The sequence below is a fragment of the Daktulosphaira vitifoliae genome, unplaced genomic scaffold (assembly GCF_025091365.1).
Source record: "Daktulosphaira vitifoliae isolate Bord-2020 unplaced genomic scaffold, ASM2509136v1 Scaffold_2, whole genome shotgun sequence".
Classification (NCBI taxonomy): Eukaryota; Metazoa; Arthropoda; class Insecta; order Hemiptera; family Phylloxeridae; genus Daktulosphaira; species Daktulosphaira vitifoliae.
The window spans coordinates 15,632,516-15,653,802 of NW_026099573.1; the positions used below are offsets into that span (position 1 = coordinate 15,632,516).

The following is a 21,287-nucleotide window of genomic DNA, read 5'->3' on the forward strand; positions in this document are numbered from 1 at the left end:
CGAGTTTTGAAGGATCCGGTGACAAGAAAACTGATATCTAATTGTCGTATGCCACAACCCGTGAAACGTTACAAGGTATTCAATGTAAATCAAACAATGTGCACAGTAAAAAGTTTGTTTAAAAATGTAAAAGAAGGTTCATTGAATCTGGAATATGAAAAAGTTTTCAATCAGTCAGTAAATTCAATACTTCAAGAACAAAATGATCGCCAAAATAATATTGGTTGTTCTATAAAAACTTGTGATGCAAAAAAAACTGTTGAAATTTACTCAACCCGAATTGAACCAGTTGTAACTATAACTCAATTTAATACACAGAAAGATTCATTAGGTACTACAGAACACTCAATTATCCAACTAGAAACAAAAACTAATAAAGTAAAGAATGAAATTATTGAAACTAATGATGCAATTATTCAAATAGAACAAGAGGATAATTGTGAGCATGCAGTGAAAGATTCTACAATAAAGCAAGTGAAATTACTAAAAATAATTTTAACGTTAAGCTTGAAACTATCAATACATTTATCAACCGTTATCTCTAAAATCAAAATATATATTGTGATTAATTTATATGAACAATCTAATTGATTGAAAAACAAAAATAATATTAATAACTTCTTTATTTGTTTCTTTTAGGTCATACCTAATACCTTATACCTTATAAGGGTGTCAACTTTAATTTCTCAAATGGCAACACCCCTAATAAACAAAGTTATTTAATAGAAAATTATCTAATTAAGAAAATGTCTGGTCGATAACAACTTTTGGACTTGTACTTTTGTTGTTATACTCATTTTTATACCTAGGTGATACGAAGAATACGGCATTGGAAAGACTAGTGATAAAAACAGCAACATCCACTTCATACCATTACTTTAAATTGTTAATAGCTCCTGAAATATTAGTCCAAAAGTTGTTGTCGACTAGAAACTTTCTTAATTAGATTATTTCCTATTTTATAAGATAGTTAAATATGTATCTTGTCATTGAAAACAATTAATTGTTTTTCTCATTTTATCAATTATGAAATATTCTTCCTTTATAAGCATGTTTTTTAATTTTAATATACATATTTAGCTAGCTTATGTATTAAATAATGATCTAAGAAAATTACGGATCGATGATAACTCTTGAACCAGTATTTCAGAAGTTAGGTGCCGGTTCTGTAAATTATATCACTAGATATTTCTAGATCTCACTCCTCCATCCAAGATATTAAAAAGGTTAATAATTTCTGAAATAGTGAACCAACATTTATTATCACTTAGCCATTTTTTTAATTAGATAATTAACTATTAAATAATCTCGTTAACTCTGTGTGTTACTAAGGTATAAGAGATAAAAGAACAAAATACTTTATGATTGTTAAATTGAGTAACACATTAACTAAAATTAAATTAGCAATATTACTTTTATTTTTCGATTAATTAAGTATTTCATCATAAAAAATCACTCGGTATAAACGAATAATATTCATATAATCCTCATACCTTTAATTTTAAATAATAAATCCTTTATAATAATTTTATCTCATCATTTTCTTCACAGTTAATTTCCACCAAAAAATATACTTAACCAGAAAAAATACAATTTAATATTTTAAGTGAAATTTAATTAATGAAAATATTAAACTTTTGTAGAACATTTAATAACTTGATGACAGATTTAAATGTTGTTACTAATGCAGTTCCACACTTAGATGAACCCACTAAACATATAAGAAAAAACATTATTAGCTCTGAAGTAGAATGTCGTCGTAATATAGAAGAAAAAAAAGCTAAACGAATTATTACAACAGCTGATCTAAATTATCCTACACAAGAAGAATTTAATAGTAGGGTTGTTAAGTACTTACCTACTAATACAAGAAGAGAAGGTATAAGGATGAATGAAGCTGCTTTAAAAAGAGAACTTTTTAACAAAAATAAACTGAAATTATTAAAGAGAGATAATAACTAAATTTGAATGTGTTAATTATTTAATAAAAATATTAATATAATTAATAAACATATAATTAATTGAAATAAGTGAGTTATTACCACTTTTAAGTCTAAACAATTAAATTTTAATTTCATAGTTTTTATTCTTCTCCAGTTTAAATTACAATTTATTTTTAAAAAAATATAAAGATTTATTTTTATAGAATTTTATTGTAGTTCTATCATGGTATATTATTTTATTTACTATGATAATAAATATTTTTTAAGTCAAAAAATTACGGATTTAGAAAATAAATTGAAGGGTTTTTAAATGGTTATTTCACTGTATTTGATGGCAAAACTATATAGTCTCAAATTTTTAAATGCGGAAAATTATGCAATAATTAATGAAATTTGAAATTCACGTATTCTATAAGTAAAACACACAAAGAATTAAGTTTTAGTATAATATTATAATCAAAAGTTACAATTTTCAAACAAATTTTACCTTTTAGTTTTTTTTTTTATATTTAAAATTCATCATGGTAACAAAAGTAATCATGCTTATTATACATTTTATTTAAAAATAATTTTTTATAAAGTCACTTGTTAATCTATTTTTTATCGCAGAAATGAATTATATTGGTAATTTTAGATGGAAGCAGGCCGTAGAAAAATTAATTGATATTCAAAAAGAAGATCAAATATTTGTGGTTGGAGGTCTTTATACTGATAAAACGGAAGCTAGAGACATTATCTCTGGATTATATGTCAGGTATAAAATGTTTTAATAGTTATAAGTTGTTTTTAAACTATGATATAATTTTTTAAATAAAGATAATACTTTTCCCAAAAATTAGTTTTACTTTACTACGTATTCAAGTAAAAATAACTAATAATCAATGATTTTGTGCTTATTGAATTTTCGATGTAGGTCTAATTATTGTTTATAAAATTAGCTTAAAGCATAAATTAGTTTGATAATAATGATGATTATTTTTTTTAAAACAAAAATCATTTCACGCCATTTAGAATATTGTAATTTTTTCTTATTTTATGTAAAAAAAATATTTCACACAAATGTGATGAAAATATAATAATTTAATTAATTGCAAAATTAAATTAAAGTTGACTTATACCAACTAAATTTCTAGCTGTAAGAAAAGAATACAGTATAGCTTAATCTACTAGAAAGCCATTAGCCTCATTTACGCACGTTACCATCTTGAATAACAATATTTTCTGTCCCACATAACTATCGATGCTATTAGTTACACTAGTTTACAACAAAATTGACCTATGACTTATGATAGTCATTTTTTATGTAAAATCGTCCACTGAGTCCGAAAATGAAGTCCAAAATACAAAAAGTAGAACAGTTTTTGAGTTATTGCGAAATTAGCGTTTTTCGTGTACCGCGAAAAAACGTTTTCATTATATTCTAAATATCTTTAATTGCATTCAACCGATTTTCATTTTTTTTACATAAAATTAAACAATATTAATTTACCTATAACTTTTATCTGAATCAATTTTTTATCTGACTCTTTTCTCGTTTGCTATCTACGAATTTACCACTGAATTTTTATCATTTCTTTCAAATTGTCAGAAAAAATTCAAAGTTTTACGTAAAATACACCAATAAAAAATAAATTTATCAACAATAATTTCAATAGACGTCATACTCTAATACATAACAAAGAAAATGATATATTATTTTGTAAAATTGATAAAAAAATGAATAAGTTATGCGCGATTGAAAAATAAAACAAATTTCCTTAAATGCAAACATCATGTCAAAACCAGTTCCACATTCACTCTCAGTTAAATATCCTGTTTTTCCAAAAGGAAAAAAGAATATAGTGAATCGCCCGAACCAAGTAATCATGCCGAGTGTAAGACTGACATTAGTTTTCAACATGAAAAAATTCCGAAGCTTTTTACCCAAACTGAACTTAATGATTTAATAAGACATTTGAAACTCTCAAAGGAAAAATCAGAGTTATTGGCGTCAAGATTGCAAGAATAAAATTGATTAAAATCACAAGTAAAAGTTACATTTTACAGAAGTCGTCAGAAATATTATGCTCAATATTATATAAAAAAAAAAACAATGTTTGTTATTGTAACGACATTTACGGTTTGTTTAAAGAATTTGGTGAGCCATATGATCCAACCGAATGGCGTTTGTTTTTTGATATCAATAAACTAAGTCTGAAAGCAGTTTTACTGCATAAGGAAACATCAAACTTTCAATTCCATTAGCGCATGCTGTAAATATGAAAGAATCGTATGAATCAATGGCTATCTCTAATTACTTTCTCTAATCAACTACAATCAACACAATTGGAAAATTTGGGCAAACCTTAAAGTCATTGCAATGGTAACTGGCTTGCAACAAGGATACACAAAATACATGTGTTTTTTGTGTACATGGGATAGTCGAGCACGTCAAGAACATTAAACACGAAAATATTGGCCAGATCGAGTAAACTTAACAGTGGGCAAAGAAAATGTCAAATTCAATCCTCTTGTTAATATAAATAGAATAATCCTGCCACCTTTACATATTATACTTGGACTTTTTAAAAATTTTGTTAAAGCTTTAAATAAAAATGGAAATTCCTTTACTTATTTGAAAACTGTGTTTCCACATTTGTCCGATGCGTTTACAACCAAACTCGTTTCGTTTGGTTGTATATTCTTTTTTAGGAAACTTCAAAATTTTAAATTATAGAGAAATAGTAGACGATTTATTGATAAACTATTCAAAAATAGGTAAACAGTACATTTTATAATTTTATTATTTTTTGAATAAAAGAAACATGTATATTTTTAATTTTATCGGAAATAGGGGTGAACATGTCATTGAAAATACATTTTCTTCATGCACACTTAGATTTTTTCCTGAAAATCAGGAAATGAAAGCGATGAGCATGGTGAACGTTTTTATCAACAAATAAATGATATAGAATGTCGTTACTATGGGTTTTGGGATGAAATAATGATGGGTGACTATTATTGGTTTCTTATAAGAGAAAACAATGAAACATATAAAAGAAATATTAAGACTAATGCGTCCTATTTTTAATTAAATAAAAATTATTCTTTGGTTATCATAAAACTAATTACAAAAAATATAGTGAAAATTATAATTGTTTTCTTTTTTGTAAAACTTAATTATTTATTTTATCGATTATATGTTAAATTTACTATATTTAAAATAATTTTTTAAATCCATGCAAAAACAATTTCAATTTTATTAATTCTATAGAAAATTACTTAATATTTTTAGAGAATTATCATTTTTTTTTAAATGCGAAAATTTATCACAACCCCACCAAACTGTAAAATTAACTCAATTTAAAAATGTCCCAATAAAACTATATGAAATAACCTTAAGTTATTTAAAAAATCGAAATTTTGTTTTGAAAAGTAGTATTGTGAGTAATTTTCCTATATTTTATAAAAAAAATTATAGCATCGAATTAGAAAACTCTGATTTTAGGAAATTTGTTTTATTTTTCAATCGCGCATAACTTATTCATTTTTTTATCAATTTTACAAAATAATATATCATTTTCTTTGTTATGTATTAGAGTATGACGTCTATTGAAATTATTGTTGATAAATTTATTTTTTATTGGTGTATTTTACGTAAAACTTTGAATTTTTTCTGACAATTTGAAAGAAATGATAAAAATTCAGTGGTAAATTCGTAGATAGCAAACGAGAAAAGAGTCAGATAAAAAATTGATTCAGATAAAAGTTATAGGTAAATTAATATTGTTTAATTTTATGTAAAAAAAATGAAAATCGGTTGAATGCAATTAAAGATATTTAGAATATAATGAAAACGTTTTTTCGCGGTACACGAAAAACGCTAATTTCGCAATAACTCAAAAACTGTTCTACTTTTTGTATTTTGGACTTCATTTTCGGACTCAGTGGACGATTTTACATAAAAAATGACTATCATAAGTCATAGGTCAGAAAAATTTTTTTTATTTGTAAACTAGTGTTATTAATATGTTTTAATCAAATGTTTGGAAATTTCTCTGTATTTAAGTATTTATTATTTATTTTAAATTATTGTTGTTCTTTATAAATTTTTATACATTATTAATAACTTTTTAAATAAAATTATTTTGTTGTCATAACTTACAAACTTTTATAAATAATAATTACTAATTTTGAATAACTCCATATAAGATATTGCTTCAGTTGTTCCTTTTAGTTTCGATGCAAAGCTGAGAAGGTATTGGTTTTACTATGATGTGTTTTTTTTTTTTTTTTTTATGTCTGTTACCACTTTTTCTCAGCTCTCACCGAACTGATTTCTTTTAACGATACATCAAAAGATCACAAATTGTATCTAGTTGAAAATATTATGCTCTAAAATTGAAAAAATTTCCTTCGTTCCACGCAAATGGGGGAAATCTCCAAAAAAACTACAATTTAAAAAATCGGTAATTTTCAACATTTTTTTTTTTTCTAAAAATTTCCATAGATTTTTGAAAAATTAACAAACCATAATAATTTATTTTTATTTTGAAACCATAGATATTTCTCTTTCATTTTATATAAATTTTATGATAATCTGACTCTTTACCTGCCCATAGTGGGGATTTAAATAGCAACTTTTTTACAAAACTCAACTTTTTCAACTTAAGGTTTAAACATGTTCCGGAAATACAGGGTTCTTTAAACATATGTCAAATTAAAACTTATTTTATGTACTATAAATTTAAATATATATATATATATCCCGACAACTTATCTTCTACGTGAAAATGGCTGCCGTAGTTAAAAAAATGCTATTTTTGTGTTAAAATTTATGATTTCATATTTTATTTTTTCAGCTTTAAATTACCTTAATTATTTGAAAAATGTATGGATCAATACAATTATTTTTTCATAAATATTTTGTATTTACTTCTTTCATTTGATATACCTTTTTTTTAAATCTGTCTTTTGACCTGACTACAGGGGGGATTTAAAATAACATTTTACAACATGCAAGTTAAACATTTTCAACTCAATTTTTGAAAATTTTCCAAAAATTTTGAGACTTTTATTTAATCTTAAAGTAAAGCTTATGTAATATACTATACTATGAAATAAAAATTTCAAGATATAGTGTACATGGTTATCATATTCAAAAATGTGCTATTTTCGTGTTAAAATTCTGGGTATTGTATTTTAATTTATTTTAATATACCTTATAATGGAGTACACTGATTTTCAAGAATATTATATAATATTGATTTAACAATATCATATATTTCATTTTTTTTCTTTTGAGTCGAAAAAATTAATTTTAACATTTGAATTAGCTTAAATTGCCAATTTTATCAAAAAACGAATGCGACAAACGTTTACCTATTTAGTAATAATCATTGCCTGTGGCCACGGTGGTCCTTGGAGGGGGGGCAAGCAGGGTCCAAGCCTTGGGCCTAGCACTATTCGGGCCTCGCACAAAAATATCAGACTTGGAGAAATATTGATGAGCAAAAAAGAAAAAAAGGTCATTGAGAAAATTTTCCTACTTGCACTAGATGATGTAAACTTCCCGCTACTGCTTGTACTTTAAAAAAAAAATTTGATATTGGCAATTTCATTTAAAATTAATTAGTTCTTGTGATTATATTTTTAAAATTTGTATATCATATGTGTGATACATACATAGAATACAATTGTATGTACGAAAAAACAAATCAATTGACTGATTAATTAGAACAACCTGCTATTTGAACAGAATTAATACGTTTGAAATACAATTTAAAACATTATAAAGGTAAACGTCGAAATATTGTATAAATTTATATAATTTATATGGATTATATAAATCAATTGATTTACTAATTTCCCCATCTCCATTTTTCACTCAACACGGTATATGCACATACATTCCGAGATACGCGATTAGGCAAGGCAAGTTATTTTGATCGACGAATTTCGTAAAAAAAATAGTGATAGTATTAAAACCATTTATTCACCGAAATAAACAAATTGTACCAGTAATTTTTAGTATGTGTTCGTTTTTCGTCGTCGTTGGAGCTTAAATATCGGGTACCAAAATAAAATGAGTGGCCGATTACGTGATAAATATAGAAAATTTAAAAGTGGTGCTGAAAAGCGAAAACTTAAAAATGTTCAAAAAGAGCAGAATAAACTTTTAAAAAACTTTTTATGTAAATTTTTAAAAAAAGATGAAAATGATTGTGTTGCCGAAAGTAGTAGTAAAGTTAACATTGAATATAACGAACACAAATTATTGTTAGGCAATATTACTATTGAGACAAAAGAATTATAATCCAGTAGCAAGACTAAACAGAATGAAATAAATGAAAATCTTCAACAACCATCAAAAGATTTACTACTCCAAGAAGATACAGAGAGCAAAAAGGTACAGGACGATGAAATTGATAATGACGATCCAGGTAAATGGCAAAAGATTTCAGATAAATTACGAGTTTATTTTGCAAAGAACTCACCTACAAAAATTATAAATTATAATTTTCCATCAAACGACGAAGGTAGAAAATTCAGCATAACATATTATAATCGAATAATAGGCAATTGTGAAAAAGTGGTAGGAAATTGGCTTTTATATTCTAAATTTTTAAATCGAGTTTTTTGTCTCTTTTGTCTTTTATTTTCTTCAAACTCAACTTCATCATTGGCGTCAGAAGGATTTTATAATTGGAAACAGATAAGTGAACGTTTAAAAGAGCACGAATTATCTATTTTACATAATACAGCTCAAGAAAAATGGCTACAACTACGTATGAGACTTAATCTCCATACAACTATAGATAATAATATTCAAAGAAACGTAAATATTGAAAAAGAACGTTGGAGGAATATTCTTAAACAAATAATTGCATTTATAAAATTATTAGCTGAGCATAATGACGCTTTTCATGGCACAAGTTCTCAGTTTAATACAGCTAATAATGGTAAATTTTTAGGCTTACTTCAAATGATTGCAAATTTTGATTTAATTGTGGCTGATCATTTAAAACGTGTATATAATAATGACATCCATGATCATTATTTAGGTCCTAGGATACAAAATGAACTTATTAATATTATTGCCACAAAAATACGTGATGAAATAATAAATCGAGTAAGACAAAGTAAATATTTCACAATTTTATTAGATGGAACTCCTGATAAAGGTCACAAGGAACAGCTTACATTTTTATTGCGCGTTATAGAAATTTCGAAAATTTTCAAATATGAAAAAAATGAATATTTTATATGTTTCATTCATACTACAAGTAAGACTGGCTTGAATTTAACAGAGGAAATAAAAGCACAATTGAAACTAATGAACATCTTAGATAATTGTCGTAGCCAAGCGTATGACAACGGGGCGAATATGATATATCATTATCAAGGAGTGCAATCAAGAATCCTTTTTGAAAACCCAAGTGCTTTTTTTATTCCGTGCACTACTCACAGCCTTAATTTACTTCTCAGAGGTATGGCATCATCCGTACCAGCTGCTATGACATTTTTCGGGATAATTCAAAGAATTTATTCTTATTATTAAAGAGCATATCCGTTTTCAATTATGCCAAGTACATGATGCTTTAATAGATATTAGTGAATCAAACTATGAATTTTATTATGACTTTATTTTAAGCGTTGTTATTTGGTACGAACTGTTATCTGCTATAAATAAAGTAAGTCTCCAGAGCAAAAGTATGGAATTTAGTAATGATGTACAGTTGTTAAGTGGTCTTAAAGATTTTTTTTATAATTTTAGAAATGAAGAGTATGAGTCGTCAAAAAAAAATTGCGCAAAATTTATGTGAAGGACTTGATATTCAAACAGTTTTTAGCACAATCTAGAATTAAAAAAAAAGTTTGGCAGTTCAATTATGAAAGCAAAAATGCACGTCTAAATTCAGCTGAACAAACATTTTACGAAGATTATTTTCTATCCGTAATAGATCAAGCAATCGTATCAATTAATGAACGTTTTTAGCAACTATCTCATCATTCAGAATATTTTGGATTTTTATATAATATTGAAAATTTAAAATCATTTGACGATGAAACTTTAAGAAAACATTGTATGGATTTAGAAATTGTATTAAAAGATAGTGAAAATTATGATATAAATGGTATACAACTTTTTGACGAATTAAAAATTTTTTGTAGAACAAACAAATGACTTTTATAGAATGTCTTAATTTAATAGAAACAACATGTGGTTCATTTCCAAACATTTCTATAGCATTGAGAATATTATTGACCCTTCCAATAACCACAGCAAGCACAGAGAGAAGTTTCTCCAAGTTAAAAATCATAAAAAATTATTTAAGGACATCTATGACACAAAATCGTCTTTCTGATCTAGCAATTATTTCAATCGGACGTGATCTGTGTAAAAATTTAGATTATGACGATATTATTGAAAAGTTTGCCGAAATAAAAGCCAGAAAAATTAATTTTATGTATTTTAAATTGTTTTGACGGAGGTCAGTTTAAATAAGACATTGTTTTTTATTCTTTTAATTTTATTAAATTAAAGCAAATTTTTTACTAATATTAAAAAGCGACTGTAGGTACTCATGAATTTTAATACAAAGGAGTCATAAATTATTTTATTTTAAAATTCACAATAAATATTTATTTAATTTTTTTCTTTATAAGTTTTTAAAATTTGTATGAAAATATTTTTGTTGTATTTTTAGTTGTAATAATGAATAAAAATGAAGTGTTGTTATCTATATTTTGTTGGTATAAAATTATTTGGCCCTAGGTACTAGCCTGGTACCCCGGCTTTTGATGAGCAAAAAAAAAAAGGACATTTTTGCCCGCAAATCGTAAGGATGGCCGTGCCTGTGGCAATGATTTTTTTGCAATTTTTCTATAACTATTTTTGAGTTTGAATTTTTCTTTTGAATAGTCCATCAATTTCTTAAAATTCTTATGATAGTGATTTTAATTACTGTCAGATACTTGTCCCAACTATGCCACGCTCCCACTGCACTACCGTTTTTTTTTTTTTTTTATAAGTCAACTTCCAAATTTTTGAAATGGGAACACATATTTTGAATTTAATAAAATGTTTGAGTTTTTAATTCATTAGTAAATGTCATTTGAATATTTAATATAACTTTAATCGTATATTAGGTTTAACATTTTTAAATTTTTGAGTTAATATGCATATATAATATACGAGGGATAGCAAATAAAAGTAGCTAATTGGTTTATTATGAAGTCCATATTCGCAGATACACAGCATTTGTTATCAATGGTACTATAGCACATTGATCAGGAGTGAGCTGGAATATTATTAAATTAATAAAAATTATTTGTACGCTCAAATTTATGTTTATTACATTTTCATATATTTCTCGTAACGCACTGAACAATGTCTCGCGGTATACTGGTTTTAGATAAAATACAATATGCGATAAGCGCCATTTAGTTTAGCGGCCATTCGATATAACATAGGCCGCAACACACATTGTTGTGAGTTTATAAATACACTAACTGGCAATACAGAAAGTACATCTATTAATAGTGATAATTGACAATAAACACTCCGTTACTGTGATAGCAAAGTCATACTTGTTCAGTAAATAAGGAAACAGGTAAATTGTTTTAAACAATGAGAACAATAGAAACCTGCTTCCTTGCTTACTGAACACTCTATATATCGATTAAAAAATTTGAGACTTGAAAGTTTTATGTCTAATATACAAATAAAGTTTCATTAATAATTCAAATTAATTGAAAACTCAAACATTTTATTAAATTTAATACATGTATTCCCATTTAAAAATAGAGTTTCGTTATAAGAAATAAAGGATTAACTTAAAAAGTATTACATAGCTAATAATTCAAGAATAATATGTAACTAGAATAGAAAATGAACGAGTTCTATTTATTTTGTAAGTAATTGTGTAGATTATGATAAAAAAAATCATTCTGTATAACGTTTAATTTTAAAAATGTAAATTGTTTTTGAAAATTAAAATGTTAGATGTGCGATTTTTAATTTAAATAAATTTAATTATATAATATATTTTATCTTCAATTTTATTTTTAAGTAATAATCAATAGGTATACATTGATCTCTAATGAATTGACTGCATACCACGACTCAATAATACAACCACAAATTAGAATTTTGATTAAAAAACTGTTAATTCCTTTATTTGGAAGATTAATGGAATTAAAACAAATTTTAATGGATGGAGATTTATCAATTTATACGTATGTGCTACTTTAAATTATAACTATTAATTAATTAACTGATGTACTTACAAAAACTATTGCTCATAAACTGTACAATATAATAAAAAAATAATTTTTTTATTTATATTAGTCCAGTGATTGAGACATTAAATAAAATGAAAGTGCAGTATAGTTCATTTGAACTCATATTACCAAAGTATTTTCAAAATGACAGAAGATTATTCTTAAATGAAATAAACAGTAAAATTGATAAAATATATAACAAAATGGAACAAGAGAATGAAATCGATATTCTTAGTGAAGTTGATGAGAATGAGAAAACAGAGGAAAGTTCTATAATATATCTAAAACGGGAAGAATCTTCAGTATCGGAATTTGATGTAACAACGTTTAAGTCTATGGAAGAAATGACACCGGCGAGATTTCAAAAGGTTACAGAAGAAGACTTGGAAAGAACTCAAGCTTTGTTGTTTATACAAAAACATATAAGGGCATCACGAGATCGCATTTATGCTAATGAATGTGGGTTATACATATATAAATATATTTTTTTACAGCTGTAGTATATTATAATTTTAGTTAAAATTATATATATATTTTACATTTAAGTGTTATTTCAACAAAGAAGCCGACAAAGAATTTTAAGTGGTCAATACATACCACCTAAAAAAGAACAAGCACATAAATATGCAATCAAAATTCAACGTTTTTGGAGAGGTTTTCGGTTAAAAAGAAAATTGAAAGTTCAAGAACAAAAGAGAAATTTTCTCTTAGGTATTTCACTAATAATATAAAAAGCCATCAACTTTTATTCAAAATTGGCAAAAATAGAATTTTTTTTAAGTTTTATTAAAATTTGTACTAAAACATAATACTAATCCACATTTATCTTTCTGGAGCTTTTGTTATAAGCTATAAAGTATAAAAATTTAAAAAAAATTGTTTAGCAGACATTTTATTAACAAAATAATGTAATTAATTTGGTACAAACTTATGTTATTTATTATAAAAAGCAGTAACAAAGTAGGGTAGTGGCACAGTGTAGACGTGTCATAGTTGGGACAAGTATAGATGATTTCTAACAGTGATTATAATCACTATCATAAGAATTTTAAGAAATTGATGGACTATTCAAAAAACAAAATGAACATTTATTTCCTTATTTATAACCTGATTACAAGTTTTTTTATGTATAAATATAAATATGAATAAATAATTTATTATATTAATTAAATATAGAATGAAATTTATATTTAATAATTTAGTAATGTAATTTTTACAGAGAAATTATAAAAAATTACAAAGTATTTTTTACTTTTATGTTCTATGTGCATTGGGATTAGAAATACCTACCTAATGAGGTTGGGTCAGATCAACAGTCGGTGTATAGTTTTGCCAAAATGTATGTGGAGATATCAATGAAAAAGAATAAAGCAGTATGACCAGACGAAGTGTTAGTAGAAGTATGGAAAATATTAGGTGGTTTTTGGCAAAAGAATGGAGGAATAGAATTATAATGTCGACATTTAATGATAAATAAGATACAGGAGTGTGGAAATTATCGAGACATAAAGCTAATGAGCCACATTTTGAATACTTGAGAAAAGGTAAAAGACCAAAGAATAAGAGAAAAAACTTCAGTAACAAAGCACTAATTTTTTGTCTGGAAAATCCACGATGGAACCATTTTTTTTATAATCATTTAAGATAACTAATAGAAACGTACAGGGAAAAAAAGAAAAAGCTGTACATGGTATTAATAGATTTCGATAAAGCGTATGATAGAACACCTACAGAGGTTTTAAAGTGGATATTTATGAGAAAAGGAGTCCCGGAAAAATTACATTAATGTAATAAGGTTATAAACTTAGATAGTTTGGTCATGATATGAAGAGAATAAAATCAAAAGCTGTAAGAACAATTTTAGAAATGAATGTTGAAGGAAGGATAAGTAGAAGAAGACCAAAAAAGAGATGAAGAGATGTAATTGAATATGAAATGATGATGTGGGAGATCGTGTCAAATGGAAGTTTAGAATAAGGATGACCGACCCCAAGTAATTGGGATAAAAATAAGAAGTTATTATTTTTATAGTAAACATGTATAAATGGCTTTAATTTGAATTTGAATGGCTTGATGCAATACTTTTCAAAAAAACGTTGCTTATTAATTATAAATAAATTTACTGGTCTACAAAAAATTTTCATCAAAGACCACAAATTTATTTTTCAAAGTCCATTTTTGCGTTGATTTCGAATCTGCAATTAGATTTTTTCTGTCACATCTTTTTTTTATTATTATTAATGAATTTGATTTTTCATGCTACAAATAACCCATGCAAAATTTCGATTCAAAATGTCATTTTTTCTTTTTTTTTTTTTTTGATCTTCTAAAGTTGATATTTAAAAATGTTTCTATTGAAAAATAGTTGAACTATTTAACATAATTTTTTTAATTCAATTTGTAAGTTTTAATTGACATCATTAAATAGAAAATTTTGAGAATTATCACCTTGACTTGTGAGGTTCGAACCTCGTAGCGCTATTGTAAATAGCTGCAATGTTACCAATGAGGCAACCGTACATCGCATATAGCCATAGCTAAAAAAGACAGTTCAAAATTCAAAGTCATTTTCTTAACTAATGAGATGTGAAATATTCAAAATAAATTTAACTTTATATTCAACTAACTGATTCGACAAACGTAACGTTGTTTTGCCATATAAATTATTTCTAGGAAATATTATTTTAGTTCAATAAAAATAACTAACTTACCATAAGTGTTTGGGAATGTACATATAATCGAAAGCGTTGTAGACAATGAAAGTATGCTTTATTTAGGTTAATAAATTATTCTTTATTAAAGTAACGAATATATTTTAAATTACAATTCTTAATTTTCAAGAATTTATCATACTACAGTTATTATATTCGATTGGGTTGTATGTATATTTGAATGCTGTACCATAAAAAAATAAAAACAAAAAATTTTATCTAAAAAATAAAAAAAAAACTAAAGGATGGATCACCCTTAACATTTAGGGGTATAAAAAATAGATGTTGACCAATTCTCAAATCTACCCGATATGCATACAAAATTTTATGAAAATCGGTCAAGTTATTTCGGAGGAGTTTGGCAACAAACACCGCAACACGAGAATTTTATATATTAGAGGAAAATTAGTTGTATATAACTTTTATAAAGATCGGTAGCCTCAATACTTTAGCAAACCATTGTAAGGTATTTTAAAATAAAACATAATCTAACTGTATTTTTTTTTAATAAAGACAATTTCATATTGAATTTTTTTGGAGGGGGACACTTCCTTTGTTTTCATGACTTTGGAAAACGTACAAAATTAAAAAAAAATGGACTGAAATAAAACAGTTTTTTAACTAGGTCACATAGACGTTAAGTTTTTCTTTTTTAGTTTATAGTACGTAACATTAGTTTTAATGTTTAAAGGATGCAGTATTTCCGGAACATTTTCAAAAGTTAAGTTGAAAAAGTTATCATTAATGCAAAAGTTTCTGTTTTTATCCTCCCTGTGGACAAGTAAAAGGTCAGATTTCTAAAAATTGCATTTCTAATGAAAGAGAAATACCTAAAGTATTTATGAAAAATAGATAATATAATTCATTTATTTTTCAAAATGCTATGACAGATTTAAGTAAACAAAACGACACAGACCAGCACATAAGTATGTTAAGTAATCTTGAATGGCGACCACCGGAAACAATATTTTAACAGCAACTAGTTAGGGTAGGTACTTCTCATGACGATGATAACCGAAATATAACAACACAACACTGACTCCTACTGTACCATCATAATCTGACACGACTGAAAATTATTTAAAATTAAAAATACATTAGAGACCTTTTTATTTCAAATATGTCTGACTTGCAACATTTTGTTTGTTTTTTGTGTTTGTCACTACTTTTTTTAAGCTCTCAAGGACTGATTTCTTTCAATGATACGTCAAAAGATCAAAAATTGTTTCTAATTGAAGACATTACGCACAAAAATTGAACAATTTTCTATCGTTCGCCGTAAATGGTGGAAATTTCCTAAAAAATTACGATTTTTAAAATCGATAAATTTCGATATTTTTTCTCTTAAAACTGCCTTAACTTTTTGAAAAATAAACAAATCAAAATAACTTTTTTTTACAGGGAAATCTTAGGTATTTAAATTTTATTTAATATTAGTTTTTTAAGCTCAACTTTTCAACTTAATTTTTTAAATGTTTCGGAATTACTGCGTCTTTTAAACATATGTTAATTTAAAGCCTACATTATGAACTATAAGTTAAAAAACAAATTTATACCCACGATCTATTTTCTATATGCAAAAAGGCAGTGAAAGTAGGACAAATATAAAAATATACAATTAAAATATATAATATATCATTGGTGCCACAAGAAGCGTAACATAACCTTTTTTTCTCTTATCACGGAGGAGCAGTAGGTGATATGTGGTATCACGCTACAACCTATACTTGTCCCAACTATGCCACGACCTCACTGTGATACTGTTTTTTTTAAATTTACTGAAAATGTTTAAACTTTTTCAAAATCTTGAAAAAATCTCTAGTCTAATCAAATGAAAAATTTTAGTATATGAAAGTTTAGATCTTAATAAAACTTATAAAAATAAAAAATGTTGATATTTATTTTTCACCATTCGTTCAATTATAGTCTCTATTTCTGGCCTCAGAAAATAGATTTATCACAAATTCCATTAAAATTATTCAGATTATTATTATAAGATATCTTAATATCCTAATAACTAATACGAGCAGGACTACCTTTAAAAATTGTGCCAACTAGGGCATTCGATTTGGCCACACCGATTAATTTTTAAAAAGGGTCTACCCTCTATAATTTATGTTTTTGTGCCGCCCAAGGGACGTGTACCCACTACTTCCATAGATGCGACCCCGGCTACGAGACCCTTATTTCAAGTTAATTTATTATTAAAATAGCATAACATGATAACTATGTTGTATATAGGAAAACATAAACCTAGTGGTATACAAAAACTAGTTGATCTAAAAGATTTAAAACTCGAAAAAGATACTTTTCGATCACTTCAGATGCAATCAGCAAATAAATTTTGGAAGGCTATAGAAAGAGCTCAGAATAATTTGAATATATACAACAAAGATGATATCATGGATGAAATTAAAGATGAACTTAGAAATTATATATGGAATTATTTTGAATATTGCACTCATTTGCCTACATGGCCTGATCTAACCCCCACAATATTTGATAACGATGATATACTTGGGTTACCGCCAATCGGTGAGTATAAGTGATTCGTTTTACATTTTATTATTAAACTTTTTTATAATAAATCAGTGTTGACGGATGGTGTATTAAAATCGCTAAAAATTCCAAAAATTCAGTACTCGTCAGCTCTAAATCAACGAATACCGTTAGGAGGTTCTGCTGTTTTTCATACTGGTCGTTGGATGACAATAGAAATGGGTAAAATATTAGCAACAATAATTGTGAACCTTGAAGAAAAAACGCCTAAAGAAAAAATTAAACTTATAAAAGAAAAAGCTAAACGACAAAATATCGTAATATAATTTTAATCATAGTTAATTATTAATTACAAAATATTTAGCTATCCTAAATAATAATTAAAATAACTAAATATTTTTATTTACATCAAATTTATTTTAGGAAAAAAATAAGTTTATTGCTCAACAGAAAAATGAAGAAAAATTGAGACAAGAAAAAAGAACCTTGGGAATTGTTCCAGAACCAAGCGAGTTTAAAGAAATGTTTAAAGAAGTATTTGATGAATACGTTGGTAATTGGAAATTGTTTGAAGGTAAATTAGATAGAGGATATCGAGAGGATTTGATAACTGACGATGTGTACGCTAACGCAAAAGTTCATTTGAGAGCTGAAGTAGATGGAACTATTGTCAATGAATTAGAAAATCTAAAAGCCTTATTTGCTCGAGATAGAGGTGCTACGTTACGGTAGAATATTTTAAAATATAATAACAGTTGTTGATGTTAACTTCAAATTTAACTATCTAAAAAAATTATTATCTGATTGTTATTAAAAATTATCTTGAGATAGTTTGTTTTTAATATAAACATTTTTTACTTTAAGGTAAAAAGTATAAGCAACTTAAAATTAAAGAAAAAAGTATACCCAAAAAAAAAAAAAAAGAGAGTAAACTACCTGAACCAGGAGAAATATTTGAAGAACTTGTTCGAAATGGAATAATAAAAAAGACAATAAAAGCAAAATTTGATGAGTTTAAGGGTGAAGTTTCATTCAGTGCTAACAGATTATGGTCAGAACCATACTTTATGGACCAACCTTATGGACTTGGTGATGTTCCTCAAGTTAGTCAATATTTATTGCTTTAAAATTATATTGCTTGTTTCATACGAGAAGGTTTTTATAATTTAGATATTAAAAGAATTATGTATTTTTGGTTTATCTTGTCCAGAACTACGGAATTGTAAAAATATCGAGTTTGCTTCCACAATTCTAATCGCCGGACCGGAAAAATCTGGAAAGACTTTATTAACTGATGCTATTTGTTGGCATACCAGCTCAATGAAGATTCATCTCAATTATAAAAATATATTTGAAAATTATCCTAGCAAAAAAGATGTTACTAGATTAGCTGGCATAGTATCAAAAGTGTTACTTGATATTACAAAAACTCTAATTGTGTTTAAATATCATCTATTTATTTGTATAGCTAGCCAAGGAATATCAACCAGCTGTAATAGTTTTAGATATGATAGATGTCTCGTTTTATAAGAAAATTCCAAAAGAGTTGAAGAAATTCAATCCTAAACTAGTATCAATTTTTCTTGGAAAGTTTCTTAAAACTTTAGTGAAAACCGATAGAATTATAATAGTTGGGAATGCAAGAAGTCCTTGGTTATGTAAAGAAGAAAAGCTCGTGTGTAGTATAATTTACTAGCTAGTTTTTTGAAACCATAATTTTAATTTTATTCATTACTGTGGAAACTTGCATTCTTATTCCTGTTTATACCATATTTGGTATATTTTATAATTATATTTTTATAGATACCAGTATTTGGCAAAATATTATTTACTGTAGCTGATTATAGCTCGACTTTAATGCACTTGTACAACATACTAATGGCTTACCCAGCAATTAATCGCGATTTCCCGGTTACTGCGTTAGCTATTGTATTGAACGGCTATCCATTATACATAATTTCTGAAATGGTAACTGAAGTGCTAACATTAGAAAGACTACTAACACTTAAGCATATACCACTGGATGCTAAAGAATTTATACCAGTTATATTGTCTAAACCAAAAGTTAATCCATCACTCTATCACAATTGGTATAAATTAAAGGAACCGCTGGCTATTAAAAAATCATTGAAACTGTTGGCAGATTCACAGACAAAAAAAGAAAAAAAGAAATAGAACAACAAATATATTATTTATGTATTTATTTTTTTAATTGTAATAATACAAAAATAAGGTTCTATGTGGATGTATATTTATAATGTATATATACTGACCAAGTTTGGGTATGTTTGGGAATTTGGTCAATTGGTGAGCAACGAGGTTCTATCGAGGTTGTAGAGTCCGAGAGTTTAGAACAATAAAGACAAGTAGATATGAAAAGAAATAATTAAAGTTCCTCTTATAGAGATATTATTAATGACCCAACTGGTAAATACCTGTAATAATATACTGGGGCAACGAAGAAGCGGTGGCCATCTCACGAATACCATGTAATGTGACTATGTATAATGTACGAACTAGTCAAGTAATAATTAAATGGAGTTTAAATATTAATATAAATATTTGATCTATTGCTTTATCATTCTTTAATTAGATTATTAATTATATTAATAATATAATTAATATATAAGTATATACATCCAAAGAAAAACCTCAATCAATTTTGATAGAAAAATTTTATCAAGGGTTTATGATAATGTTTTATTAATACGAATAAAATAATTATTCTTATAAATAATTATTGTTCAAGACAAGAAAAAAAATTATCATATTGATAAATATATCATAGATTCAATAGTAATGATATATTTATGAAATTGAACAATGAATTTATTATATAGATCGAGGTTTTTCTCTGGGTGTATCTATACTAAATAATTGGGTGTTAATATAAGTATTGACTCTTATTAATTTTAAATCTTACTTGATAATTTTTCTTTGTTCTTGTAATAACTTTTTATAATATCTAGTAACAACAAAATAACATAAACTCAAATGTTAAATTCATAAATTAACAAGTGAGAATTTCGACAATGGTTTCGAATACGAACTTTACGTATCGATGATTGAGAGTGCGATTAGCACAGTCCTCAAATATCTGAAGATAGACTCTCTCAAGCCCTCAGCACTGACTGAGAAGAATTCCTCTGCCTTTTATTTTATTTTGTATCCCTAAACAATCATCATTGTGTTATTCTTGTAATGTTATTGTTTATTGATAAGTATGCATAATATATATAAATTAATATATGTGAATAATACACGAATCACTTTTATATAACATAAATATAGTTTGTTTTTACATTTAAGATTACGGTTGACACATTGTGTTTTATTATTAAGATAAGAGTAAAAAGAGCTGACAATTATAGTTTATAAATTTATTAAAGAGTTTTTTTTTTTTAATTTTTAAAGGAGACTAATAATTGACTCATGAATTAATCCATATGTAATATAATATAATTAAAAGACAGTATGCGTTTGTTAAATATTTCTCTAAATTATTTATTTAAATTGTTTGTTTATTCTAAGCATATGAATATAATTTATAAATAAAACAGTTAATTATCTTAAATGAAAAACCATTATTGTGGACACAAACAGAGCAGCTCTCTATTATTCTGTATTATGATAGTGATGAATATATTACGACATATTGATCTTTATAGCATTGGCATCTCTAGGTATAAGCTAGAAAAATTTACAATAGGTTTACAATAACAAAATGATGAATACAATGATATTAAAATAAAAAGTACAGGAACAATATTTTTTTTAACATAGAGGTTATTAAAAAAAATGTATTTTTAGCTTAGATGCGAAGCTGAGAAGGTATTGGTTTTACTATGTGTTTTTTTTTTTTTTTTTT

General features: G+C 26.0%; 1 protein-coding gene across 1 annotated transcript; it reads left to right on the plus strand.

Annotated features, from left to right (window-relative positions):
* The first annotated feature begins 96 nt into the window (after positions 1 to 96).
* Positions 97 to 19,840, plus strand: LOC126898009 (dynein regulatory complex protein 11-like). The gene is made up of 12 exons (XM_050671957.1): positions 97 to 470; positions 1,644 to 1,879; positions 2,553 to 2,697; positions 12,012 to 12,164; positions 12,277 to 12,668; positions 12,756 to 12,889; positions 14,197 to 14,224; positions 17,162 to 17,455; positions 17,513 to 17,736; positions 17,843 to 18,147; positions 18,284 to 18,522; positions 18,590 to 19,840. Exons 1-11 carry the CDS (start codon positions 97 to 99, stop codon positions 18,285 to 18,287), a joined length of 2,289 nt encoding a protein of 762 aa, XP_050527914.1. The 3' UTR covers positions 18,288 to 18,522; positions 18,590 to 19,840.
* The last annotated feature ends 1,447 nt before the right edge of the window (positions 19,841 to 21,287 follow it).